Source organism: Myotis daubentonii, chromosome X (assembly GCF_963259705.1).
Source record: "Myotis daubentonii chromosome X, mMyoDau2.1, whole genome shotgun sequence".
Taxonomy (NCBI): Eukaryota; Metazoa; Chordata; class Mammalia; order Chiroptera; family Vespertilionidae; genus Myotis; species Myotis daubentonii.
The window spans coordinates 48,024,610-48,050,723 of record NC_081861.1 but is presented as its reverse complement, the minus strand read 5'-3'; the positions used below and the strand labels follow the sequence as shown (position 1 = coordinate 48,050,723).

Below are 26,114 nucleotides of genomic sequence, written 5' to 3'. Positions count from 1 at the left end.
GGAAAACGAACAGAAATCGTCTCCATTTAGACTATTTGGCAGCCCGTCCTCAGATCTGAACACCGACTTTAGAGTTTGCTGTTACTACTATTTTTATAGTAACCTGTGTAAAAGGTCTGTTGTTTTTTTTTCTGTTTTGCCTCCTTTCAGATCATCAAGACCCTTGGTTACAACCGACTCGTTCTACAGATAGGCAGAGGAAAGTTTGTACCTGAACCATTCAGTACTGAGTCATTTACTCTGGATGTTTATAGGTACAAGGATTCACTGAAAGAAGACCTTGAGGAAGCAGATCTTGTTATAAGTCACGCAGGTAAAGTGCCTTAGAATCTTAACGGGGTTTGGTTTTTTAAGAACAGAAACTTGAACCTTTTGGAGATAAAATCATTAGAGTAACTGTAGCCCTTTTGAATAAAAGACTTATTTGAACATAACAATCGAGAATATTGGACAGAATTTGTTATTTCTGGGTGGTAAAAGGATGGGATATTAATTATCATAGCCCAACTTTACAGTAAGAAACTTTAAACACGGGCAAAAACATTGACCCAATGACGTGTGTAAAGAGTTGTCATTTGAGGTATTTGGACTTAGATCTGCAGTAGTGTTAAGCCATCTAATTGGTTGGATTAGTCATGGAGAAATTGACTTTGAAAGACATTTTACATTTTTATTAAATGTGAATGTGAAATACATTAAGTAAAAATATTCTATAACAAGTACATATTGTATATCATTGCCTGCTCTTCAGCGAACCATCCTGATCTAGTTACACTGCCTATACCTTCAGAAGAACTGTTTTGGGAGAGCATTGCAATTATGACCGCTGGATAACTGAGGGAGGAAGAAGTTTTGTGGCTCTTAAAAAGCCTTCTTTGGAGAGAGAAAAGTCTTTAGAAGTAGACAGCACTAACAAATTGGTGATTAGAAATGGATAATAGCAACAGCTTTTGGTATTGTTATACTTATTATGTGTGTATAACTGGTTGAATCCTCCCAATCCTATGAACTAAATACTATTAGTATCTCTATTTTACAGATGAAGAAACAGAGACACAGAGGTTAAGTGACTTTTCCAGTTAGTAAGTGGTAGACAGATAACAATCTGATACTGGAGTCTGTGTTTTTATTACTACCCTAGCATTATTTACCCATAAAGGAATTGTCTATTCATTTATCAATCTCCTCCCTGCTATAGAAAATACCAAATGATTTTAGATTTTAAAGTTCAGTTGACGCAAGTATTGTATATATGCACATTTGTGGAGATTTACCCTTGACTGTTTTCTGGAATCAAACCTCACAGGCAAACTCATAAGGAGTGATCAGAGTTTTTCTTTATTGGTGCCTATCACTATTGAGGGCTTGCTTTTACCACTTTTTTAATAGATGTGCAGAACACTTCATGTACAGTATGTTGAACCTGAATTTTATTTGGATTCAAAACCCATGCCCAGGGCATCCAACTAGAGGGCAAATGGCAAAGCACTTAATTTATTGGCAGTGTTAAAAAAAATGTATTTTTCAAATTATGTTTATAACATTAAAGAGCAACTGATAACTATACTTTTGGTATTTTGAATATATAATTAAAAGTCCTGGTTTGTAGTTCTGCCAATTAAGTTTTTCATCTTTTCAGTTTTAGCACAAAACTTGGTAGAACACTTTAACTTTTAAAAACATTTTATTAAATTTAAATAATTGGGGTGAAAATGGTTAATAGGATCATATAGGTTTCAAGTGTACAATTCTATGGTACATGATCTGTATATTGTATTGTGGACCCACCAACCAAAGTCAAATCTTCTGTCACCATAAATTTCGCCTGCATTACCCTTTACTACCACCATCCCCTTCCCTCTGGTAACCACCATATTGTTGTCTATGTCCTAAGTTTCAGTTTTATATTTATCCCACATATGAGTGAAATCATATGGTTCTTAGCTTTTTCTGACTAACTTATTTTGCTTAGCATAATATTCTCAAGGTTCATCTGTGTTGTCACAAATGGCAGTGTTGTCTTTTTTCTTATGGGGGAATAGTATTCCATGATGTATATCTATCACATTTCCTTTATCTAATTCTCTATCAAAGGACACTTTGGTTGTCTTCATGTCTTGGCCACCTTGAATAATACTGCAGTGCACATAGGGGTGCATATATCTTTGCAAATAAATGTTTTCAAGTTTTTGGGGTAAACATCCAGAAGAGGGATTGCTGGGTATGTGGTAATTAAATTCCTAAGTTTTTGAGGAACCTCCATACTGTTTTCCATAGTGGCTCTACTAGTTTACATTCCCACCAGCAGTGAATGAGGGTTCCTTTTTCTTCATAATCTCTCTAACACTTGTTATTACCTATGGTGTTGATAATGGCCACTCTAATAGATGTGAGGTGGTATCTCATTGTAGTTTTGATTTGCATTTCCTTAATAACTAGTGAGGTGAGCATCTTTTTGTATATCTGTTGGCTTAACTTTTTTTAAAACCTGTATTAACAAATTTGATGTATGTTTGTAGGTGCAGGAAGCTGTTTGGAGACTCTGGAAAAAAGAAAGCCTCTTGTAGTGGTTATAAATGAAAAATTGATGAACAATCATCAGCTGGAATTGGCAAAACAGCTACACAAAGACGGGCATCTCTTTTACTGTACCTGCAGGTATACTAGAGACTTATTATTTGACTTCTTGCTTTAATTCCTCCCTATTTTTACCCAGCTACCTACCCCATCTGTCTCTTCAGCCTCTTACTTTCTCCCACTTATCAAACATTCTTTGATTTTTCTCACCTGTCAGACCCTCTCATTTGTTTGTCTTCCACTCCAACTATGATCTGTACCTGCATCATTGCATGTAAATATCTGAGTGTGTGTGTGTGTGTGCATGTAATTTATGTTCATCTGGGTGCTCAAATCTCTGAGAATATAATTTTTGAGTTCATTATTTAGATTTTCATTATTCAAAGAAGGCATTTGCTTATTTTTTTTAACATTTTTAATATATTATTGATTTCAGAGAGGAAGTGAGAGGGAGCGAGAGATAGAAACATCAGTGATGAGAGAGAATCATTGATCAGGTGCCTCCTGCACACCCCACACTAGGGATCCAGCCCACAGCCCAAGCATATGCCCTGACCAGGAATTGAACTATGCTCTCCTGGTTCATAGGTTGATGCTCAACCACTGAGACACTGGGCCATTTGCTTATTTTTAATTCAGGTTTTGCGTTTAGTAAATCCACTGGAATCTCTTAAGTTTGCTCATTCGTTAATTCAACTACACCTAATATATGGCAGGCATTGTTTTAGGTACTGTGGATACAGTGGTAAACATGAGATAAAGTCCCATGGTACTAATGTTCTAATGGTGGGAGATAGTAAACAGTTCATAAATAAGCAATCAATATAATTTTACATAGTGAAATGTGCTATGAAGAAAGTAAGTCAGGGTGGAGTGATAGGTTGGGTGAAGACTAATTATCTAATTTTATCTAAAATGGTTAGGGAAGTCATGATGGTATTTGACATTTAAGCTAATGAATGAAAAGGAAGAGCCAGTCTTGTGAAGCTCTACAGCAGTGGTTCCCAACGTGAGGCAAATGCCCCAGAGGGGGGCAGTTTGATTTTTAAGGGGGGCAATTAAAGAATGAGTTATTAGCAGTGAATTTTTTGCATTTCTTATGGTGGTAGGGGCCTCATATATAGTATATAAGTATATATTGTGACATATTTATGCATTTCAGGTCTCTATTATATGTTTTAAAACTTGTTTTTTCATATCACTTCATATTATTTTTAACAATTTCTTCCTCAGTACTTCAAATGTCCTTTCGTTCTTTCATTTTTCTCTTTCATGGATGCCATGTTCTTTGGAAGCTTGTTTAGACCAAGTTAATGGCCTTTTAGGCTTCCTCTGTGTGAATAGGAGTTCACTTTTTGAATAATAAGAATTATATGTCACGGGGTGGGGGCATCAGGATTTCAGAGATGCTTAGGTGGGGCATTGCCAAAAAAAAGTTTGGGAACCACTGCTCTAAAGGCAGAAGGAACAGCCATTGCAAAGGCCCTAAGCTAGGAATGAGCTTTGAGTTTGATATGTTTGAGGAACAGAGGGATGGTTAGTGTGGCAGCATAGTAAGCAAAGGAGAATGTAGAATAAGATGATACTGGGTAGAAAAGCTCATGTAAGAGTTCTGATTTTATTCTATGTTTAGCGAGAAGTCATTGGAGTATTTTAAGCAGGGGAATTACATTATGGTAAGGAGTATTATTTTCTAGAAGTACCTTAGAATTCAACAGAAACTGATCAACATCACAGTAGAAGGAAGAAGAAAATTGCTGCTTTGTTTTCTATTAATTCTTCTTGAGACACTAGAAGCTTGCCAAAGGGTCAGGTCAGTAATTTGCAATTGTTCGACTTGAAGAGCTATCCTAATTTGATGTTTTAAAAAGCAAAGACCTTATAGAAGTATTGCAAAATACATACAGGGATGGGCAAAAATAGGGTTATAGTTATAATACAAATAATTAATATAATAATACAAGAATAAACTGCTTCACATACTCACAACTATAAGCCTACTTTTGCCCACCCTGTATTTTTATATTATAATAAGTTGAAGTTAATTTGAAAATAAAAAATAAACTTTAGAAGAAACATGTTACAGGGTTGGGCAAACTTTTTGACTTGAGGGCCACAATGGGTTCTTAAACTGGACTGGAGGGCAGGAACAAAAGCATGGATGGAGTGTTTGTGTGAACTAATATAAATTCAAAGTAAACATCATTACATAAAAGGGTACGGTCTTTTTTTTTTTTTTTTTTTAGTTTTATTCATTTCAAACGGGCCCGCAGGCCGTAGTTTGCCCACGGCTGTTTAGAACATAGTTTTTCTTTTAAGCTTTACTGCATCTGTCTCCTAGGCATTCAGTAAACACTTGTTCATTCATTAAATATTTATTGTGCACCTACTATGTGCCTCACATTATTCTAGGTACTAAGGATACATCAGTAAACAAAACAAGGATTCCTCCTCATTAAGAGGAGACAGATTCATTGATTGTTTCAGGAGTATTTGTTGACATCATAATCCCTATAATGATGGAAGAGAGGGAATGTCAGGCTGCTTTGTAATATAGAAGCCATTCTTAAAGGTATTGTAAGTCAGGGAGAATCTAGATAATCAAAATTATGTGGACCTCAGATAATGGGCATATCTGTCATTAGGTAGTTGAGAGTAATAAACTCTAATCTTACTGTTTATGAAAGTCAATTTTTCCAGACACTTGATGAGTATTTCCATTTAAAATGTTAAATCAGCTTTGAATTTGTGTCAGTACATTTATAAAAGGAAAACATTGATTTCATAAAGGATGTCCTGTCCTGACTCTTTTTTCAGGCTGAAAAGGAATCTGTACAAGTCTCTAAAAATTTATTAAAGGTTTAAAAGTCATTTTTTTCTTATATTAATTTCAAGAAAATCATACACATGAATGCCATAAGAATCAGCAATTAGTTGTGCTTTCATCTTAGGTATATTATTTATTTGCCCCAAATTTAGGCTAGGTGGTTGTATATTGTAATTTAAGTGGCTGCTTTAATTAAATTCCTGAAGTATAGTTTTAAGTTGTGGTTTGGAATCTTATTTCCAACAAGCATGGCTATTGTACATTGCTTAATTTACACCAGATTTATTATAGTAAATTGCTGTCAAAAAGTTATTCCACCAACTTCATGAATGGTTTAGTAGTTTCCCAAGCTTGTTGTTCTTGTCTGGCAGCTGTTACTTTTAGTTTCATTTGTTCTGTTTCATAAATTAATTTTGTTTCAATTTGTATCTTCCCAGTCCTAAGAAGTGTTCCAAAGCCATGTGACCACATCCTTCCTGAAATAACATTTCTGAAATATATCAGTTGACATAAGATACAGTATCTTTTGAATTGATGTTGATATATAGCTCTTTGTATTGCTTTAATCTTAGTATGTATACCTATAATATTAAAATACATTAAAATTACATGTATAGATTGAGAAGCTTCACAATATTCTTGGAAGTTAGATTCATTCATCAAATGGGCAGCAGGTGAATGCTGAAATTTTCTCCCATATTACCTAATATTTTTCTTCTTTTGTTTTAGCACGCTTCCTGGGCTGTTACAGTCAATGGACTTATCAACACTGAAATGTTTTCCTCCTGGCCAGCCAGAAAAATTTTCTGCATTTTTGGATAAAGTTGTTGGATTACAAAAATAAACATTAAACTCTCAACACTTTAAAAACATCCCCCCCCCAAATCCAACCAATGGGATATGGTTAAATCAAATTAAATGCTTAAGATATATTTGCAGAGTAATATAAATGAATAAACTTCCTACATCTAAAGAATGTTAGAAAATTTTATGGTGTGAATATTAGCATTTGAGTTCAAATAGTAATTGCAGTTTAGTAGATTTATTAGAATTCCCCTTGATCTTTATTTTTAAGTATTAGAAGTATGTAGTGAGCATTTACAGGTTTCATCCTAGAATCCCAAGTGGAATTGGAATCATGAAAAAAAATGAATAAAATTTGAAAACTCTGACAATAATATCAAATGTAGTTAGTTTGATTTTTCTTAGAGTAAGAAAATAAAACAGTAACAAACTTGTAAAAAAATTCTGAGAGTCAACATCTTTAGATTTATAACTTAAGGAGTCAAATATTAGAGTGGAGTGAATGTGTTCACTTTTTTTCTCTAAAATACAGTGACAGTAATCTTGCCCAATGTCAGAACTTTACTGGTTTGAGTAGAGTAAACCAAAAGGACAAGCCAATAGGATTTGCTGTGTTATTCTTTTCTAAGAAACCTCTCTTACAGTGATATTATAACATTTGCTGTAACATCATAATTTTACTTATAAAATTAGTTTTACAAATGAATAAATATTCTGATGTGTATGGGCTAAATATATGGTTTTACAATTCACATAACAGATATGCAGGGTGGGGCAAAAGTATGTTTACAGTTATGAGTATGGGAAAGTTTATTTTTACATTACTTATTTATTGTATTTTTTCATACAACTGTAAACCAACTTTTGCCTCACCCTATATTATGAAATTATGATGAGCATAAGTAGTCTTAAGACCTGTAAAATAAATTAGGTTATCCATAAATATTCATGGTTTTCTGGCAGAAAGTTTAGACAGAGTTCATCCATGAAAATAGAGCATTCACTGTAATGACCTGCTTTCCATTACATTATCCCAAAATGTTGAATATTCTAAATATTTTACTTGGGATACATTATATTTCTGTAAATTTATTTTCCTGATTGTGTTTTACTTGGGCTAATATTAAATTCTTACTAACGGTAGAAGGTGGTGGCTGAGAAGTACTCTGGGTAGCAGGAGGAAGCCAAGTTGGACTAAAATTTTGCTGAGAATATTCTAAAAAGTGAGTAATCTACACAGTTGAGAATTCACAGCACCATAATCAAAATTGTATTTTAATACTAAAGTTGTAGAAAGGGCCTTATTTAAATCCATAGAGAGAATTTGACTTTTCTGGGATCTTTTCTAAATGTGTTTTTCTAATTTTAGAAAAACTGTGACTTTATGTTGATCACTCACCTTTAGTTATTTTATATCAAGGACTAATCATACAGAATCAGAAACAAATGAAAGGGTGTACTCAAACTGCAGACAACTGAAAAGCAATATGGAACCCCAAATCCTCTGCTTGCTTCTTTCTCACTAGAATACAAAATCCAGATTCCATTATTTTATTTAGCAAAGGCTTAACCAATGGTTTCAATTATGTGTTGTGACATCTCTTGATTATACCTTTATGAAATGTGGGGCTTAAAAATCAAAGCATATCTTGGGATCATTTTGATTTGACAGGAATCTTCAAGATCATCTAGTCCATTCCCTCATTTCTCAGATGAGGAAGAAGGCCAGAGGTTAGTACTTATCTGAAATAACAGCCTTTGGCAAAGCTGCCCCTAGAAGCAGCTCTTTACTCCTGAGCTCTTTTTCTATCATACCATAACATATATTGTAAGCTTTTTGTTTCTTTTTATTCGTTTAGCTACTTTAATCCCTTCCAAGGAAACTTTTTTTCATTTCCAGGAGTTGTTAATTAGTTTATTTTACTAGGAATTTCACACTTAATTGGGTTTTCCTTTGGTTTATGATAACCTTCATTCAGACATAGAAACCTGTGATTACTGAGTTTTTGGAATCTAGCAAAATGCTATGGGGTAGAATTAATGCTAGATTGAATGAATGAAGACTTTAAAACAGAATTGTAGATTTTTGGAGTTCAAAGAGTATAACATGACAGGGCTTCAGGTTCTTGAAGTTAGTAAGTGGAATGCAGTTTTTTGAGCAGTTTTCTGTTCGAATTATTTAGATTTCCAGGAATAAGGAAGCAAAAGGGAAAGTTTAGTATTTTGAGAAATTCACATTGTGGATAGGTTCAGAAGTAGACAACAGAAAGTTGATGTTGGAATAGAAAAATTATGTGAGGAAGGGGATGACTGGGAAGTAAGGATTCTTAGATTACTGTATGCTTATAATTTGGGAGAAAAGAAAATAAGAGCAAGAAAGATTTGGTGGTAGGTAAGAGTATAATTGATGAACTTGAAGTGGGGTTCTGGAATATTTAAAAGTAGTCATCTAAAAGTTCTGTCAGTTGTCTGATTTTAGATACCTTAGAGCAGTAGTCGGCAAATTGTGGCTCGTGAGCCACATGCGGCTCTTTGGCCCCTTGAATGTGGCTCTTCCACAAAATACCGACTTCTGCGCACGGGCCACGAAGTTTCAATCGCACTGTATGTGCGTGCCCACACATGGTATTTTGTGGAAGAGCCACACTCAAGGGGCCAAAGAGCCGCATGTGGCTTGCGAGCCGCAGTTTGCCGACCACTGCCTTAGAGCACTACTTTGTGTACTTATAAAGGCAGATAATCTAGGCACAAAGGGCAATATATAAAGTTTGTATTGCTTATTTGATAGTTTGAGAAAGTTTTCTAAGACTAAAAATCAGAAATAACTAGTGGTAATGTAAATATTTCCTTGGCTCTTTATTATGGTATAAGCACTTAATCCCTCTGATTTGTTCAAAATAAAAGTTTCAGAGATGACCAAAAATCTTCATACAGTCTGAGAAATGAGATATATGGGAAGATTATTTAAAATTGGTTTTTGGGAAAGATTTGGGAATTGGTGGTCCTGATAGCTATGGGCTAATCAATTTTCTGCTCTACAATTAGTATACATTTTTATGGGGGAGTAGAGAATGATAATAAGTTAATACCTGTTGCATGCGTAGTATGTGTCAGGTACTATTTAAAGCACTTTGTAGTGTGAATTTGCTTAATCTCTATGAAATAGGTACTGTTACTGTCCCATTTTGCAAATGAGGAAACTGAGCATAATGTGAAAAAGGACTTTTATGCTACTTCATTATCCAAACGATGATATGGGAATTGTAATTGGAACACTGAATTCCAGTGTATTTCCATCATTTATGGGAACAAGAGTACAAAATATTTGAAATCGGGAATATTCCAAGAAATTTAAATTGTGTGATAGCTACAGGTATATAACCTATTTCAGTATTTGCATTGCTATTTAAAAACATACTGATTTCTACTCATCAAATCTACCTGGAGAAAATCCTAATAGGTTTACTTGGTTGCAAGTTATTTGCTAGCTCCTCTTTCTCTTTAAATCATTGTGTTTTAGATTCTATTTTTGGACCTCTTTTATTTATTTATTTATTTGTTTGTTTATTTATTTATTTTAACATACTTTTATTGATTTCAGAGAGGAAGGGAGAGGGAAAGAGAGATGGAAACATCAATGATGAGAGAGAATCATTGATCGGCTGCCTCCTGCACATCCCCATACTGGGGATTGAGCCTGCAACCCGGGCATGTGCCCTTGACAGGAATCGAACCTGGGACCCTTCAGTCCGCAGGCTGATGCTCTATCCACTGAGCCAAACCAGCTAAGGCTGATCCTCTTTATATATTTTTCTTGGTATTGTCATTACACCTAGAGCTTCTGTTGACTCCCCTATCAATGTCCCCAACTCCGATTTGAGCTCCTGAATGCTATTTTCCAGTTGTCTACTTGTCATGTCTGTCAGTTCTCTAAGTACCTTAAATGTGCCCCAAACTAAAATCATATTTCTCGTATTATTTTTCTGAAATCCTTATATCTATTAATGGTGTCGCTATTTAGTCAGTCCTCCAGGCTTTAACTCATCTCCAACCTTATTTATATGATTGACCACCAGTTACTCTCAGCTTTACTTCCTAAATCTGTCAAGCCCATTTAGTCAATTAGTCTTTTAACATAGATGCATAAGAATCTACTTTTGTTATCAGATGACACAGTTCTTGCTATAGAGAAACTCTTACAGTTTAGTTGAGGAGGAGCTCAGTCTTTGAGTTCTTTGCCTGAAACACAGTAGGCTTTCCATAAATGATAAATGTGCCTCTTTAACTTAGTACTGCTTTCTCATCTTTTTAGGATTAGGTATTGTTTCCCAGAAACACTGTCATCTTGCACACATTCATTTCATATTGTCTTCTGAATACAAAATATCTAGTTTGTCTCATTGAGAAAGATGTGACCATCATGTTGTTTGGTGGAATTTGTAGGATCAAGCTTTTATAGGAATGGTATCTAAAATAGCAGTGCTGAACTTAGCGTAATATCCTAGTGGTATTTAAGGGTCTTTAAAATAATGGGACCTATTGGGAATTTGCAGTAAAATATAATGATGCTAAAAATTAGAGATTTAGTAAAAGCAGTAGTTATAATGAAAGATTACATGGAGAAAGGTCTAGGATAATCAAACACAGTTTAATTACTTGTTAAATGGTTAATTCTTACATGAATATTCTAGCACAATCTTAATATTGTATATTCTTTTAATTCTATAATCTTTGTAGGTGGCTAGACCAAAGGTGGGCAAATCAATCTAGCTAGCTTCAAAAAGGAATGTAGCAATATGCTTCTTGACTTGTATATTCTTGAAAAATATTTTGAGGCGCTTTTATACCATTACATATTTCTCTTGGCATTTCACTTCTAAATCTTTACTGTCTTTATGAATGTTTACATTCTTGCTACAGTTATTTATGTTAATTTGTACTCTATCATTATTTTATTTTGATAGCTACAGTCCTGCTCTCTAAGATTCTTTGGGTCATGGAATCCTTCAAAATATTTAAAACTTAATTTTCTCTCTACTCATACATACACACATTTTCGTGTGAATTTCAGGGAGTTTACAGATACTTTGAGGCCCCAGGTTAAAAATCCCTAGACTGAGGCCATTTCAGTTATTCATAACTACTAGACTTTTTTATAATTAAACCCTCTAGTTAAATACATTTAAGTTTAGTAATTCCTAATTTTTCTAACAAATTATAAACTTTGCTCAAGTTTAAAACATACCAAACAATACATTTTGAAACTAACCTTAATACTCGTATACTGTTAAATCAGTATCTGTTATCCATAATGTTTTGTGCAACACTGTTTCTAATTGATAAAAGGAACTAAATGGAATGTTTTCATTCATAGTTGATTATTTTAGGATATACTACATTAGGCTCTTTGGTAACGCAATACATAATTATGAGTTAGTCATTTACTGTCAAGTGTGCTTCTAAAGTATTTGCTGAACTGATAGTTATTGTTGGAAAGATGTCTGTGAGAGGCCATATATTACATCTTTTTTACTGTTCATTTCCGCTTTTGTACAGGGTATGTTGGTTGTTTCTCCACTAATAGTGTCAAACGGGTGGAAAATACACTCCCCAAATTTAGGAGAGAAGAAGATTCCAAAATCCTCATCCTAAGTATTATGCATTTTAGTTTTCCATTTTGTGAATTCATAAAAGTAACTTTTCTCATAGGTGCTTTCTGAGATAAAACCATTTGTTGTTGCATGTTTGAAAATAAAAAATGTCATTGGAATAATATATTTTCTCTTGGTTAGAGTTTTTGTTTTAAGAGTAGGAATAGCCATAGAAATATTACCCTAGAATTCAAAGTACATAGATCTAAATGTTAGAGAAAGCAAAGTCTTCATTGGGTTTCATATTTATTTTCATATTCAGTCACTAGCTGGGGCTATAGTTAGAGAATTAAAGTTTATTTAGAGATTTCAGTGAATGGGTATTTCCAGTGCATCAAAACAGAAAAGAATGTTCTGGTCTTTATTCTCCTTTCCATCAATCACTTCCTTGTATGTCTGTAGACTGATTAGATATTGCAAGTATCTTAAATCAAGAAACAACCAAAAATAAACCTCAGTATTTCTGTGCCTATATGATATATTTTAAAACAAAGTGCTATTTTTCTTTTTTTCTAATCTGTATTAGAATGTTTCAGGTCGAAGAAGGGAAGCCATGGAATTGAAAGCAAGTGGCTCTTGGTAATGTTTCTTCAGTTTTGCATATCTGAACAAGGATCACTGCTCTGAGAAATTCTTTTTCTTGTCTTTGTCTCGTTCCTAAAACTTGAGGAGGTTGAGTAGGGTCCCTGAGGCCTAATTTTGTTTTAGAACCATTATGTTCCCTTCCTTCATAAATTCTACTTCACTAATTCTGTTTAAATGTCTACCATGAAAAGAACTGACAGGTTCTAGTTTCAAGGTGCTGTTAAAAATGTTGCTTTAAAAGTTTTCCATTATGTTTTTAAAGAATGAAAGACCTTAAAAAGTGGTTCTATAGAGTTGAGGAGCTATTTCCCCCAATTGGCCTCCAGTTATTTGGTGCTAAAAATAATTGAAATAAATGATTTAGTATTAAGTTTTCTAAATATTAATTGCCTTTTTAGCAGTTTCTGTCAACAGTTGTTTTATATACATGTATCATCTTTGTCTTTTCTACTTTTAGATATAATTGACATGTAGTATTGTTTAAGTTGTACAACATAATTGTTTGATGTGTATATACTGCAAAATGATTACCACAATAAGTTCAGTTAACATCCATCACCACACAGCTACAAATATTTTTATCTAAAAATCTAAGTCTGTATATTTCATTTAGTAAGATAAGACTTACTATTCATTTCTCTATGGGTTAATCAACACTACAATTTGCCAGGATAATAGGTTAATCCCCCTAAAAGCTATATTTTTATGGTTAATGTTGATCACAAATTTGACCAACAGAAGAGAGGGCAAATCTTTTATTTACCATTGAATCACAGAATCATAGTTCCTTAAACCTTAAAGAGAGCTTAGAGATCATGCACCCACAGAGATTAAAGTGGCATAACCAAATTCATAATGTTTTCATGGTACCATATTGCCTCTCAGACTCTAAAATAACTGAAGTATCATTTTACATATACATTTATAACTACATATGTTGCAGATAATATATGCTTAGAAAATTCAGACATAAACCTTATTTAATTGGTTGAAATATGGAGTGTTATTTTAGAATTAAAATATTAGAATTATCTATACATATAATTCTAATGTAAGATTAGGAATATATTAGAATATAATTATCTTAGAATTATTAACATTATATTCATATGTTGTACTACAATGAATTTCTCCATTTGATCAGTGAAAGAAGAAATAGAATTTTAGCAATTAAAATAACATCACATTTTCAAGTTAATCAAAATATAAAAAGTAGTAATTATAAAGTTAAAGCACATCAGTTTTCTGACACATCAAATAAATACTTATTTTAAGTTATTTTTGTTTTCTTTAATTTGTTTTATTTTAATCGGTATCTAGAGTACAGTGCCAAAAAAGTCTTTAAGGCAATCATTTTTCTTCCTACTATTTTCCAATGTTGAAGGAAGGAAATCCATCAGGGTTTGAAAACATTTTTCTGGGGAGTATATTTGAACTTTGATTTGATTTCCAGGAGAATTTAGGTAAAATTGTCCACTCTCTCCCTTCCTCTCTCCCTCCTTCCTTTCTTCCTCCCTCCCCCCTCCCTTCTTGTTCATCAGTCCTCTCTCTCTCTCTCTCTCTCTCTCTCTCTCTCTCTCTCTCTCTCCCCCTCTCTCTCCCTCCCCCCTCCCCCTTCTCCTCCTTCCCCCTTCTCTCTCCTTTTACCAAACAATAATTTCTTACTGAACTGTTTTATTTGGCAGCTGACATTCATCAATGCTTAAATAAGCACTTACTACTCACTTGATATGCAGTGTCTTAGCTCATTATCCTACCAACTTTAGGTATAGTCACAGAAAAATTTCTAGAACAAATTTCTCAAACTTTGAAATAATTTAAAAGTAATAGCTATAGTGCATACAACACCATTAATAACTGAAATGGGTTAAGTTAACCTGCTTAACTTTGACCTGGCCTTTCACAAACCTTGTTTTTGCAACTCAAAGATAGGATTATAGTATGCAGTGTTCCTAAAATTTTGGCCTTGAAACTCTCTTAACAACACTTAGTAATAACTTGTGGAACACATTGTTCTAAAGCACTGCTATTCAAAGTGTGGTCCTGGACCAGCAGCATCAGCAACACTTGAGAACTTGATATTCTCAGGACCCAATCTAGCCCTGAGACAATCTCTGAGTGTGGGGCAATCTGTGTTTTATCAAGCCCTTTATATGAGAACCACTGCTTTAGAGGTTTACAGGATTAGTGTAGTTAGCTGTTGAAGAATAGTCAAGGGAGTTCAGGTGCAATAGACATTTCAAAGGACAGTATTAAATAAATTCTTATTGTACTAATTTGGGGAACATAACCTGTACTTAACCACCTCTGAGCCTTTGTTCATATCTTTTCTTTGGTATACAATTCCTCTTTATAATAATCGTGCAACAATATATAGTTGTAATCCTAGTACTGTTACTGAACGGATGGGAAAACTTGGACAAGTCATAATTATTTGAAACCTGGTTTTTTCATCGCTAAAATAAGAGATCCCTTGTAGCTGTAAAAATTCTACTTATTTTTCAGTTTACTCTTCTATTCTGTTTCTTGCTCACATACTGAATAACTTTAAAATTTAATTTTTATTATTTCTTAAGCTAATACATGTAAATAATATAAAATATTAAGGAGTTCTACAAGGTTTCTAAGAAACAGCAGTTTTATGTACCACTACTCTCCATCTCTGATCCTAATTCCTATATATGACTATTGATGATGCTTACATTTTAAAAAACTCAAAAAGGTAGCTTTATCAGTTCCTGTGAGATGTTTTCAGTGTTGACATTATTACAATTACTGAAGTATAATATTGATCACATCCAAGCCATGTAGTATATGTTCATTGATTACATTTCCTTTGCTATAAAACGTTTTACCCTTTTTGTATACTTTTTTTTCATTTGCTCAATTTTCTATAGAAACATCCTCAAATTCTCCAACAGAAGTGTATATCCTAGTATGTTTAAATACATTAGGTCATCTATAACTTCTATTACTTATTTATAAAAGTTTTTTGAAATGTTTGCACTGATGTTCTTCCTTTTACCTGAACTGGTTGTTCACTATTTAATCTTCCTAAATGTTTGTCCTCAGAGTTCCCCTTCATCCTTATAGTGGAAATTCCTTTGCTTCTCTCTTATATTGAATCTTCTGTTTCCAGGATACTGTGCCTTCCTACCTTATTCTGCAGTTTAAACTTTTTATTTTGATTTCAAATATTTCTCCAGAAGCTTTCTGAGAGAGTAAATTATTTTAATATTTCATTTTTGAAAACTCCAGCATCTGATTGATAGTGTAATATGTAATTCAAAGTTGGAAATACTTTCCCCTCAAATATTGAACTATATTGTTTTCTAGCTTCTAGTTCTATTGAGAAGTTTATTGCTATGCATATGTGTGATCTTTTGTATATGACCCCTTTTTTTCTCTCTGAAAGATTTTAAAATCTTTTCTTTATCCCCAGACTTCAGAAATGTTATGTGCGTTGCTGATCATCATGTTTTGTTTTCATTGTTGTGGCTACGTCGTGGAACCTTTTAATCTAAATAAAGATAATCATGTCCTGCAGTGCTATAATTTTTATGATATCATCATCATCACCATCATCATTTCTTCCCCTCTACTTTTTTCATCACTTTTTGGGCTTTCTGTTCTTTAGGTGTTGGCTTTCCTGGATTGACCTTCTAATTTGCTTGCTTTTTCTCTCCAATCTTGTCTGTTCTGTGAGCTCCTCAACTCTAAATTCTATTCCTTCTACTGCTTTTTGTTTTATTCGTTTTAAAATTTAAATACAGCAAAATTAGCATTTTTTCTTGTACAACTCTATACGTTTCAACAAATGCATACTCATGTAATCACTACCGCAATACTCCAGACACCTCCATACATCCTTTGTGCTATATCTTTGTAGTCAACCCTTCTCTGCAACCCCAACTACTGGCAGCAACTGCTCTGTTTTCCCCTCCTATAGTTTTGCCTTTCCAGTATGACATATAAATACAGTCATACTGCATGTAGCCTTTAAATCTGTCTTCTGTCACATAACATAGTGCATTTGAAATTCATACATGTTCTGTGTCTATCAATGCTTCACTTTTTTATTGCTGGGGAATATTCTATTATATGGATATGCCACAGTTTGTCCATTCACCAGTTGAAGGATGTTTGGATTGTTTCCAGTTTTGGGTTAATCATGATTATGAAAAAAGCTGCTATACACATTTATGTACAGGTGTTTGTATGAACTTAAGTTTTCATTTCTCTTGGAGAGATACCAAAAAAAAAAAAAATGGGATTGTTGGGTCATAATGGTAGCTCTATGTTTAACTGTTTAACTTTATAAGAAACTGCTAAACTATCTTTCCAGAGTGGCTTTACTATTTTATATTCCCACCAACAACATATGAGAGTTCCAGTTGCTCTGCATCCTTGTCAACACTTAGTATCGTCAGCTAAAAAAATATTTTAGTTATTCTAAGATGTATGTAGTGGTATTTCATTAAAGATATACAGATGGCCAATAGGCACATGAAAAAGATGCTAAATATTATTTTCCATCAGGGAAATACAAACAAAACCATGATGAGCTACCACTTCACACCCACCAGTATTGCTGTAATCAAGAGATGGACAGTAAATATTGACAGGATATGGAGAAATGGGAACCCTTATACACTACTGATGAAAATGTAAAATGGTGCTGCTGCTGTGGGAAACGGTCTGACAGTTCCTCAAACAGTTAAACATCATTTACTGTATGATCCAGCAACTACATTTCTGGGTATTACCCAATAGAATAGAAACATGTCCAAACAAAAACCTGCATGTGAATCAGTGGGGGCAAGTATGAGGCAGCCGATCCATAATTCTCTGTCGTCATTGCTGTTTCTCTCTCTTCCTCTCCTTTCCTCTCTAAAAAAATAAAAATATTTTTAAAAAATCTTTGATATGAAATATTTTATATTAGTTTCAGGTGTACAGGATAGTGGTTGAACATCTTTTTATGTTACTAACCATATCTTCAGTGAAATGTATAGATAATCTTTTGCCCATTTTTAAATTGTATTGTTTTCTTACTATTGACTTTTGAGAGTTCTTAATATATTTTGATTAAAAGTGTTGTCAGATGGGTGATGTACAAATATTTTCTCTTAGTTGGCTTGTATTATCATTCTTCTGTCATTTGCAGAGCAAAATATTTTAATTGTGATAGATTCCAATTAGTTTTTTTCTTAAATTACATCTAAGAACTCGGGCTAACTCAAGGCCTTGAAGATTTTCTTTTATGCTTTCTTCTGAAAGTTGAAGTTTTGTTCTACATTTAGGTCTTTGATCTATTTTGAGTTAATTGCTATAAAATGTGTGAGGTATAGGTTGAGGATAATTTTTTTCTTTTGCATATGGCTGTCAATTGTTGCAGCACCATTTGATGAAACTACTGTCTTTTCTCTATTGGACTGCTCTTGTACTCTTTGTCAAAAATCAATTTATATTTTTGTGGGTCTTGTGTGCTTTCTCTGTTATTTTCCCTTTCCTCTTCTCTTTTTGTCTTCCGGTCTCTATTTCCTGTCCTTTCTATTTTTGATTCTCTCTGTCCTCTCAGTTTTCCCTTCCTTTATTCCTCAAAATTAAGTATACTAGTATAGATTAGTATTACTTGAAGTTTTATATACCTTATTTTTCATTTAAATAACAATAAATATGAAGTCTTTGTATTTTTCATTATAACCCTTGATTTTTTTTAGTGAATTTGTGGACTTAAAGAAAGATGGTGATTCCTCTTCCCAAATCATGTTTCAGAACTTTTACAAAAGGAATAATTTCCTCAATGTTATGGTTTCTTTAAAAAATAAATTAGTGAAGGTAATTTCAAATTGGCACATTAAAAAGGATGTCAAGATTTTATTCTCTACCATGCTTTTATTTCATTCCTAAATTATAAAATTGATTATTGATGCTGTCTCTGTAGGCATTACTACTAGATCCACAGTTACAAGAAAAACAGTTTTCAAGGCAGCTGAATTTTGCAGTTTCTTCAAAGCCTAATTTTAATCTATTTTTTTAACCTTTAGAAAAGTAAGAAGGGCATTGGATTTTGTCATTTAAATAAAAACAAGACACTTGACCATGGACTCAAGTAATACAAGTGAGCAGTCCTTCTTTGGACCTTAAAAAGCACAGTCATATTTTACTTTGGTTTTCTCAGAATTTAGAGTAATTTTTCTGGGAAAATGCCCTAATAATACACTGAAACAGGCCTCTCAATGTCCAACACCTTCAGTGCTGTGCCCCAGGATTTTAAATGTACTCTAAAGTTTGTGGCTAAATTATTCCTTTCATGCTGCTTCAATTAAAATAATTTTCATTTTTTAAGAAATATTTTTGTATATTCTCTTTTAGTTAAAGCTATACAATAGTTTGCAGACATTAGTCAATAATTGTATCACTGTTTCCTAGCATAGCTAATGGAATTAGTTTCTGTGATCATATCATAGTTATTATTATCTAGGGCAGTGGTTCTCAACCTTCCTAATGCTGCAACCCTTTAATACAGTTCCTCATGTTGTGGTGACCCCCCAGCCATATAATTATTTTCGTTGCTAATTCATAACTGTAATTTTGCTACTGTTATGAATTGTAATGTAAATATCTGATATGCAGGATGTATTTTCATTGTTACAAATTGAACATAATTAAAACATAGTGATTAATCACAAAAACAACATGTAATTATATATGTGTTTTCTGATGGTCTTAGGTGACCCCTGTGAAAGGGTCGTTCGACCCCCAAAGGGGTCGAGACCCACAGGTAGAGAATCTCTGATCTAGGAGAACTGAATGAGATTACTTAAATTCCATTACCTGAAATATCCAGATAACTGCTTTGGCACTTTACTTTGCTTGAATTGTGACCTCTGCACCTATATATTAAGGGTGCTACCCTTTGCTTTTTAAAAAGATATATATATATATATTTTTTGGAGGAGGCACCCGGATATGAACCTAAAAAGATATTCTTAATAAAAACTCTTACTATTTAATTAGGTTCAGATTTTTTCCCTCTCATCTCCATGTAACTATAGGAGCAGGGAACTTGGGCAGAGGTTTTACGGCAATGTAATGTGGGCCAGGCTGCATCATATACACCTGGGTGTTATTGCAGTTCCTTTGCAGCCTCGTGCAGCAGTTGCCCTGAGTTAAGCTGCAAACTCGGCTTCCCTTTGGCCCCAAAACTCAGCTGCTTGTGCATACTTCTCTCAACCTTGGGCTGATGGGTTAATTCCACTCTTCCCAGCAAAGTAGCTCTGCAAGTACCCTTCTCCCATGTCTTTCTCAAGTCTAGTTCTCTATTCCTAGGAGCATTGGTTCTTCCTCTTCTTTTCACAGGATCTCGACTAGTCCTGGGCAAGCCAGCTCTTTGCTTCTGCTCCTGAGAAGTGCCAAGATTCTGCAACGCTGACTCCAACTGCCTTCTCATGCCTAGACTTTGGGCTGCTTTCCGGATACCTGCATAAGCAAGTCCTTGTCACTACTACCCATTCCTACCTGCACCTTGCTTTTTCTTCTGACTACACTTGTGTTCCTTTCTTCCATTCCCCATCTCCACCCTCCGTGCACAATGCAGAAAGGATGGAAAAAGTACTGCGGTCAGAAGTCTCTGAGTGAGGCAACAATGGATGAATATTTAGGCAGCTTAGGGCTGTTTCGAAAGCTGACTGCCAAGGATGCCTCTTGCCTCTTTCGGGCTATTTCGGAGCAGGTAAAAGGAAAGCAAATATATCTTCCCTATACTTAGATTTCAGAGTTTGTGATGTGGCATGGTACTGTAGCTAGAAGACCTGTAGCCCACAAAAACAAAAATCCCCTTTTTTCTTTCCTAGTAAAAATATCCAGGTCTGTCTGCTACTTATTAGCTTGGTGGATACCTTTGCTGATTAGTCCAAATATATTGCTGTGCCTTTGCTATCTTTTCTGTTTTCTAAATACTACTTTGGAATGGATGAGAGGTAAAATAATGGGATTAAAGAAAAATCTGAAATTTATCTTGATCCTTTATAAGCAGCCCCTGATTCCTCTAAATTTTATGCCTAAGGAAAAATATTCAAACTGTGCCCATAAAGAGTAGAAAAAGGGGAGCTTAACAGAATAATCTCTCCCCAGTCTCACAAAAGGTGACAAAAACAGATGTTAGTAATATCAGGACTTAATTTCCCACATACGTTCTGAGCAAGGGGGACTTTTAAGTGACTAATTCCTAGTCTTAATTTAGAAGCTTCTATTTCAAATGACTGCTAAAAGTAAGCTGATTTTTCTCTTTTTAGTTGTTTTGCAGCCAAGTCCATCATATGGAAATCAGGAAGGCTTGTGTCTCATATATGAGAGAAAATCAACAAACTTTTGAGTCTGTAAGTAGAATACATACCCAAGGGAGAGTTGTCATTAGAATATGTAGCAGATGGGAAATGAATTTTGGACACCTATATATGAAAATTATATGTAATCTCAGTAGCAAATATTCAATTTTCTGCTAGCTTCACCCTAGCTAGCACATTTCTGGACCCCCTCCAGAATTAGATTGTTTTGTACTCTAAAAACTAAGAAAAAAAACCAATCTGTATTCTTCCCATTACTTTCTTCCTCCCACACACCAGAAAAACCTCCAAACCCTAAAAAGTCATACTTTGACTTCTGTTTTGTATTATATATACCACTGTTTTATTGAACAATTAATCCTAGTTCACGAAAGGTATGCCTTTGTTTATATTTTAAATGTATATATTTTAAAATATGTACAAATGGGAACACCCTCCGTTCTCTTGCTTAATTCAGTGCACAATGCTTGAAGAGTCTTATAAAACTTAAGTGTAAGGAAAAAAATTAGTCCTAAACATCCATCTTTTCATGTGTCAAACTGTGGTAATTGGAGGTCTGTCATTAATGATTGACTTTAAAACAATTTTTAGAAGGCATCTTTCTATACATTGAAGTACTTGAATTCTTGTTAACAAATAGAGATTTTTATCAAGGTACCCTTTCATTAGTCCATTAAATTTTTATCATGCCTCTAGCCCTTGCAGTACTATTTTTCTTCTGCTTTTATATTACTGATATTTGCCTGCTGTTCGAGGTTTACTCTTAATTTTCTCAACAGGTTTCATTGAGTTTTAAAAATATGTGAAGGCTTTTTGACTTGTAAGCTCATTACCTTAAAGTTAATTACAGTCTTTACAACACCTGGGAAAAGGATTGTTCATTAATTACTTTAAATGTAAGACCATGGTGTAAACTGTAAAGCATTGCATCTCAAGTATTTTTGTGCATACAAATCACCTGGAGACCTTGTTAAAATACAATTCTGATTTAGTAGGTCCGAGCTGGGGCCCAAGATTTTTTGCATTGTTAACAAATTCCCAAGTGATGCTTGCTATTGTTTGTGGACCACATTTTGAATAACAAAAATATGTGTGTAAATTTTTAAAACTATGTGGATGAGTCTCATAATAATAATGCTGTGTGAAAGAAGCCAGACTCCCCCAAAAAAGTACATACTGTATGGTTTCCTTTACATAAAACTAAAGAAAATGCAAACCAACCTGTTGCGATTAAAGCAGGTCAGTGATTGCTTGGGTGTCAGTGGAGTTAGAGAGGAGCACAAGGAAACTTATGGGGAGGATGGATATATTCACCATCACGGTTATCATGATTATTTCATGGGTGCATACATATGTCAAAACTTATTTGACTGTGATATTTAAATATGTGCAGTTTATTATATGCCAGTTATTCCTCAGTAAAGCTGTTTAAAAGGATTGAGAAAAATTCAAAATTGATTTTTTAAATTCTAGTTATATTTAATACTAGGTATGTATGTATGGAATGAGATTTATATTCTCTGAGTTTAATGTAATTTTATTTTTATTGAGGTATATTTTACATTCAATAAAATTCACCATTTTAAGTTTAGCAATTTTAGTTTTGGCAATGCAGTCATGCAGCTGCCACTGCAATCAAGAGAGAGAACATTTCCATTGCCCCAAAATGTTTCCTTGTGCCCTGGGCTTTTTTGAACGTAATAAAATTCCCTTTAAACTTCCTCAGAATTTTAACTTTGTAAATGCATGTCTCCTGTAAAATTTAAAATATTGGGCTTATAATTATTGGGCTTGCTTGATTTTTGAAAATAGTCAAGTTGATATTTCAAAGGAAACTTATAGGCATAGCAGTTGAGGAAATGCACTGATGTATGGATAAGCCAGGACCAATTTCTAACATTTTTAATAGTACAGCTTTTCTCCACCCATAGCTTTTGTGTATGTGCAAATCTTCTTGATGTGCTGTGCAAAGTAGTAATTTAGTACCATAATTATTGAGCTGAACAAAAATCCATTGGAGGATAATATTGCAGAATATGATCAGATTTCAGTAATGATATGTATTTGGTTAAGTCAAGTTTGTTTTATTTTTGAAGTATGTGGAGGGATCTTTTGAGAAATACCTGGAACGGTTGGGAGATCCCAAGGTAAGATAAAATATGGGGGTTTAATCTTTTCAGAGTAGTATTTGGAATAAGAACCTAAATAATCATTCAGCTTGTTGCTTTAGCTAGGGCCAATCTATTTAGTTTCTTAAGTAGCCAGCTGTGTTGAATCATACAGTTCTTGCAAAAGTTTAGAGGCTGGCAGCTGACCTATTATTCTGTGCTGAATGTTGAGAATTGTGTGTTTAACAATTTTATCATCCATAAATGAGTGAAAGAATACATGCTGCTTGGGAACTGTACAAACATGAGCCATTATCATTTTAATGGGGGGGTGGTGGTAATGAATGTTACTAGGAGGTTATTAAAACAATTCTTCCTATTTGTAGTTATCTTTCTTTTAAGTGGAAGATCCATAAACACATTTAATTAAAATTTTATGTGATTAAATTAATTCCATAGTTCTGGGCTTAAAACACATGTACTAAATACCCTGCTAACTTCATATTTTTACACTAATTACATTTTAATTTTGCCTTTTAAATCTCCCATATGAAGTGTCTTTGTTACTTAATAACTAAGGTCTTCGGGTCCTTTTTTCCAGAACAAGTCTATGTTAATTAGTAACTATCACAGTATCCCAAGTCTCAAAGCAAGTTATATTGTGTTCTACAAATTCTTCATCTAAAAAAAAAAAAAAATTATAGTCTTTCAAAACCTTGTACTTTTTAGCTACTCAATGTTTATAAAAACTAATTTATATTTAGGAAAGTGCTGGCCAGCTGGAAATAAGAGCTCTTTCTCTAATTTATAAGTAAGTGGAATCTCCTTTTTTTAAAGTGTGTGTGTGTGTGTGTGTGTGCACGTGCGTGTGTGGGGTTTCTATTTAAATTCCCTTTAGTATTGGGAAAATTTTAGATTTGATGCATTGATATGTAGAAGGAACCAGGTCTAAGCAAAGTTCATTAGTGTAATTTTAGGTGGAGAATCTCTAGCATTTGTTTCAGTTTGAATGGAAGAATAAAAGACTTTAAGAACTGCTGTTATTGTTCCTGTGGCTAATTAGAGTGCTTATTTTAGAATTTTGTTTAACTCTGTGCCTCTTTTGCATGCATCCTCAATAGGGTTGTATTGCTTCCATGAGGGTAGAAATTGGTTCAAGGACAAAAAATTTAGATACGGTGGGTATTAAAATTTCATAGGGAAATTAAGAAAAGTCTAAAGTGTCTCTCTAGGGAGGTGATCATGGGGGGAAATTTTGAGAAACACTGCTCTAATGCTTTGCAAGTTTTGTGTTGAAACTGCAAAAAGTGGCATATGTGAAAGCTGTAGGGTTGGGTTTTTTTTACTTTATTTTTTACATATTACAGATGTCCCCATTTCCCTGCCCCTTTGCCCACCTCCACTCAACCCTGCCCCTCCCTTCTTTCTGGCCAACACCACACTATTTTTAGTGTCTATGGGTTATGCATATATGTTCTGTGGCTAATCCTTAGGGTTTTGAAAAAGCTATATAATATAGGTTAGCCTCGAGGCTCATGGGAATCTTACTCATTTGAGAAGTTTGATCTATATAAGACTCCTTCACAATTCTGAGGATGGTGAGATGGCATATACCAGTACCTGGGTAGAGTCAGAACCCTCTGGTTATGGGGACTTGTTCAAGTTAGTGTTTTTTGTGTTTTTTCTTTGGTGTGCTCTTTACTCACTAAATCTAGCAAGATGTAGTATAGCAGAGTCATTGGGCAGGTGGATTTTAAATCGGGCCATCTCTTAAATTGGCCTGACATCTGTTTTTTTATGGCCCTAGAGCTGAGAATGCTTTTTAAAAGTTTTAAATGGTTAAAAAATCAAAAGAAGGATAATGTTTTATGGTGTGTGAAAATTATATGAAATTCAAATTTTAGTGTCTATAAATAAAGTTTTATTGCAACACAGTCATGTGCATTTATCATTGTTTATGGTTGCTTTTATACTGCAAAATGGAAGTTGAATAAAACATAGGGCTGGAAAAAGCTGAAATGTTTATTACCTGGTCTTTTATCAAGAAAAATTTGTGCACCCCTGTTTTAAATAAATGGAAACCTCCAAAACTCACAAACATACATACAGTTGGTAATCTACCTTTACTGCCCGTTCCTCTAAATTAAGATATATTTTTAAAAATCCATAGAACTTTACAGGCCAGTAGCTTGTCTACCATGAGTTAGCATTATGTAGCCTCTTAAAAATTTGGATTATTTTATATGAATAAGGTCAGCAGTTTCAAAGCATAAATATTGGTTCTTATAACTACCTCTTGCATATGTTAAATTATCTCTTCTCATCCACCTTTGTTTTCTACCCATGTAGTCGAGATTTTGTTCTTTATCGCAATCCCGGAAAGCCTCCAACTTATGTCACAGATAATGGCTATGAAGACAAGGTAAGAAGATGAGTGAATGTTTACTAAAATAAAAAGAAGAAATTGAATGATGTTGTGGGCTTACCAGGATCTTAAATCATCCCTTTTACCTCGTTAATTAAAAAAGCCCATTCTAAATTCCAAACTCTCTTGCCACCAGTCAGTGTTGTTAGCTACCCTTCTGAACAGACCTGATCTTGTCACTCCCGTGGAATAGGAAACCCTAATCAGCTCCTTCCTCATTGATAAAAAGGTAAGTTGATACTCTGAAGCTAGGCATTCAGTGCCCTAAAGATTCCCAACCCTTCTTTTCAGCTTTTTTCCCCCTTTGCATATCCAATGTGTCAATTACAGTGAAACTTGCACAGCCACCACCCCCTGCCCAAGAGTTATTTCCTTCCTTTGCATCACCCAAGTAATTAGGGTATTTATCACATTGTATTTGTTTTCCTGTCTGTTTTTCTAATTAGTCTGAAAGTTTCTTGAGGGCAGGGACAGTGTGCTAGTACTGCCTAAGTAAGGTACAAATAGTAGGAGGTTGAGGACTCTCAGGTGAACAAATTGTTCTTAAGCATATAACTTTTCTTCCAAAAAGTTTTAAGAAAATCCTTTTATCCTGATTATTTAAATCATTACTAAATACAGACTACAAAATATTTGACTTTTGTAAATCTTGTTTCACATTGTAGAGCAAAATTCAGGCAACATTCTAATGATGGTCAAATAAGAATAGACACATCCCTTATGTAAGACAGAGGTTTTTGAACAAACATTCAGAAAGGTTCTGGAGCAGTTATTTAAACAAATTTC

The 26,114-nt window shown here is 34.0% G+C and overlaps 1 protein-coding gene across 1 annotated transcript in view; it reads left to right on the top strand.

The window, feature by feature from the left end:
• The window catches only part of ALG13 (ALG13 UDP-N-acetylglucosaminyltransferase subunit), a 78,891-nt gene that overhangs the window by 898 nt on the left and 51,879 nt on the right, over positions 1-26,114 (top strand). Inside the window, 9 exon segments of the mRNA XM_059679732.1 lie at positions 151-313; positions 2,520-2,658; positions 19,810-19,838; positions 19,841-19,962; positions 19,964-20,182; positions 20,745-20,828; positions 22,892-22,942; positions 23,668-23,714; positions 25,253-25,325. Coding sequence (XP_059535715.1) covers positions 151-313; positions 2,520-2,658; positions 19,810-19,838; positions 19,841-19,962; positions 19,964-20,182; positions 20,745-20,828; positions 22,892-22,942; positions 23,668-23,714; positions 25,253-25,325 — 927 coding nt within the window.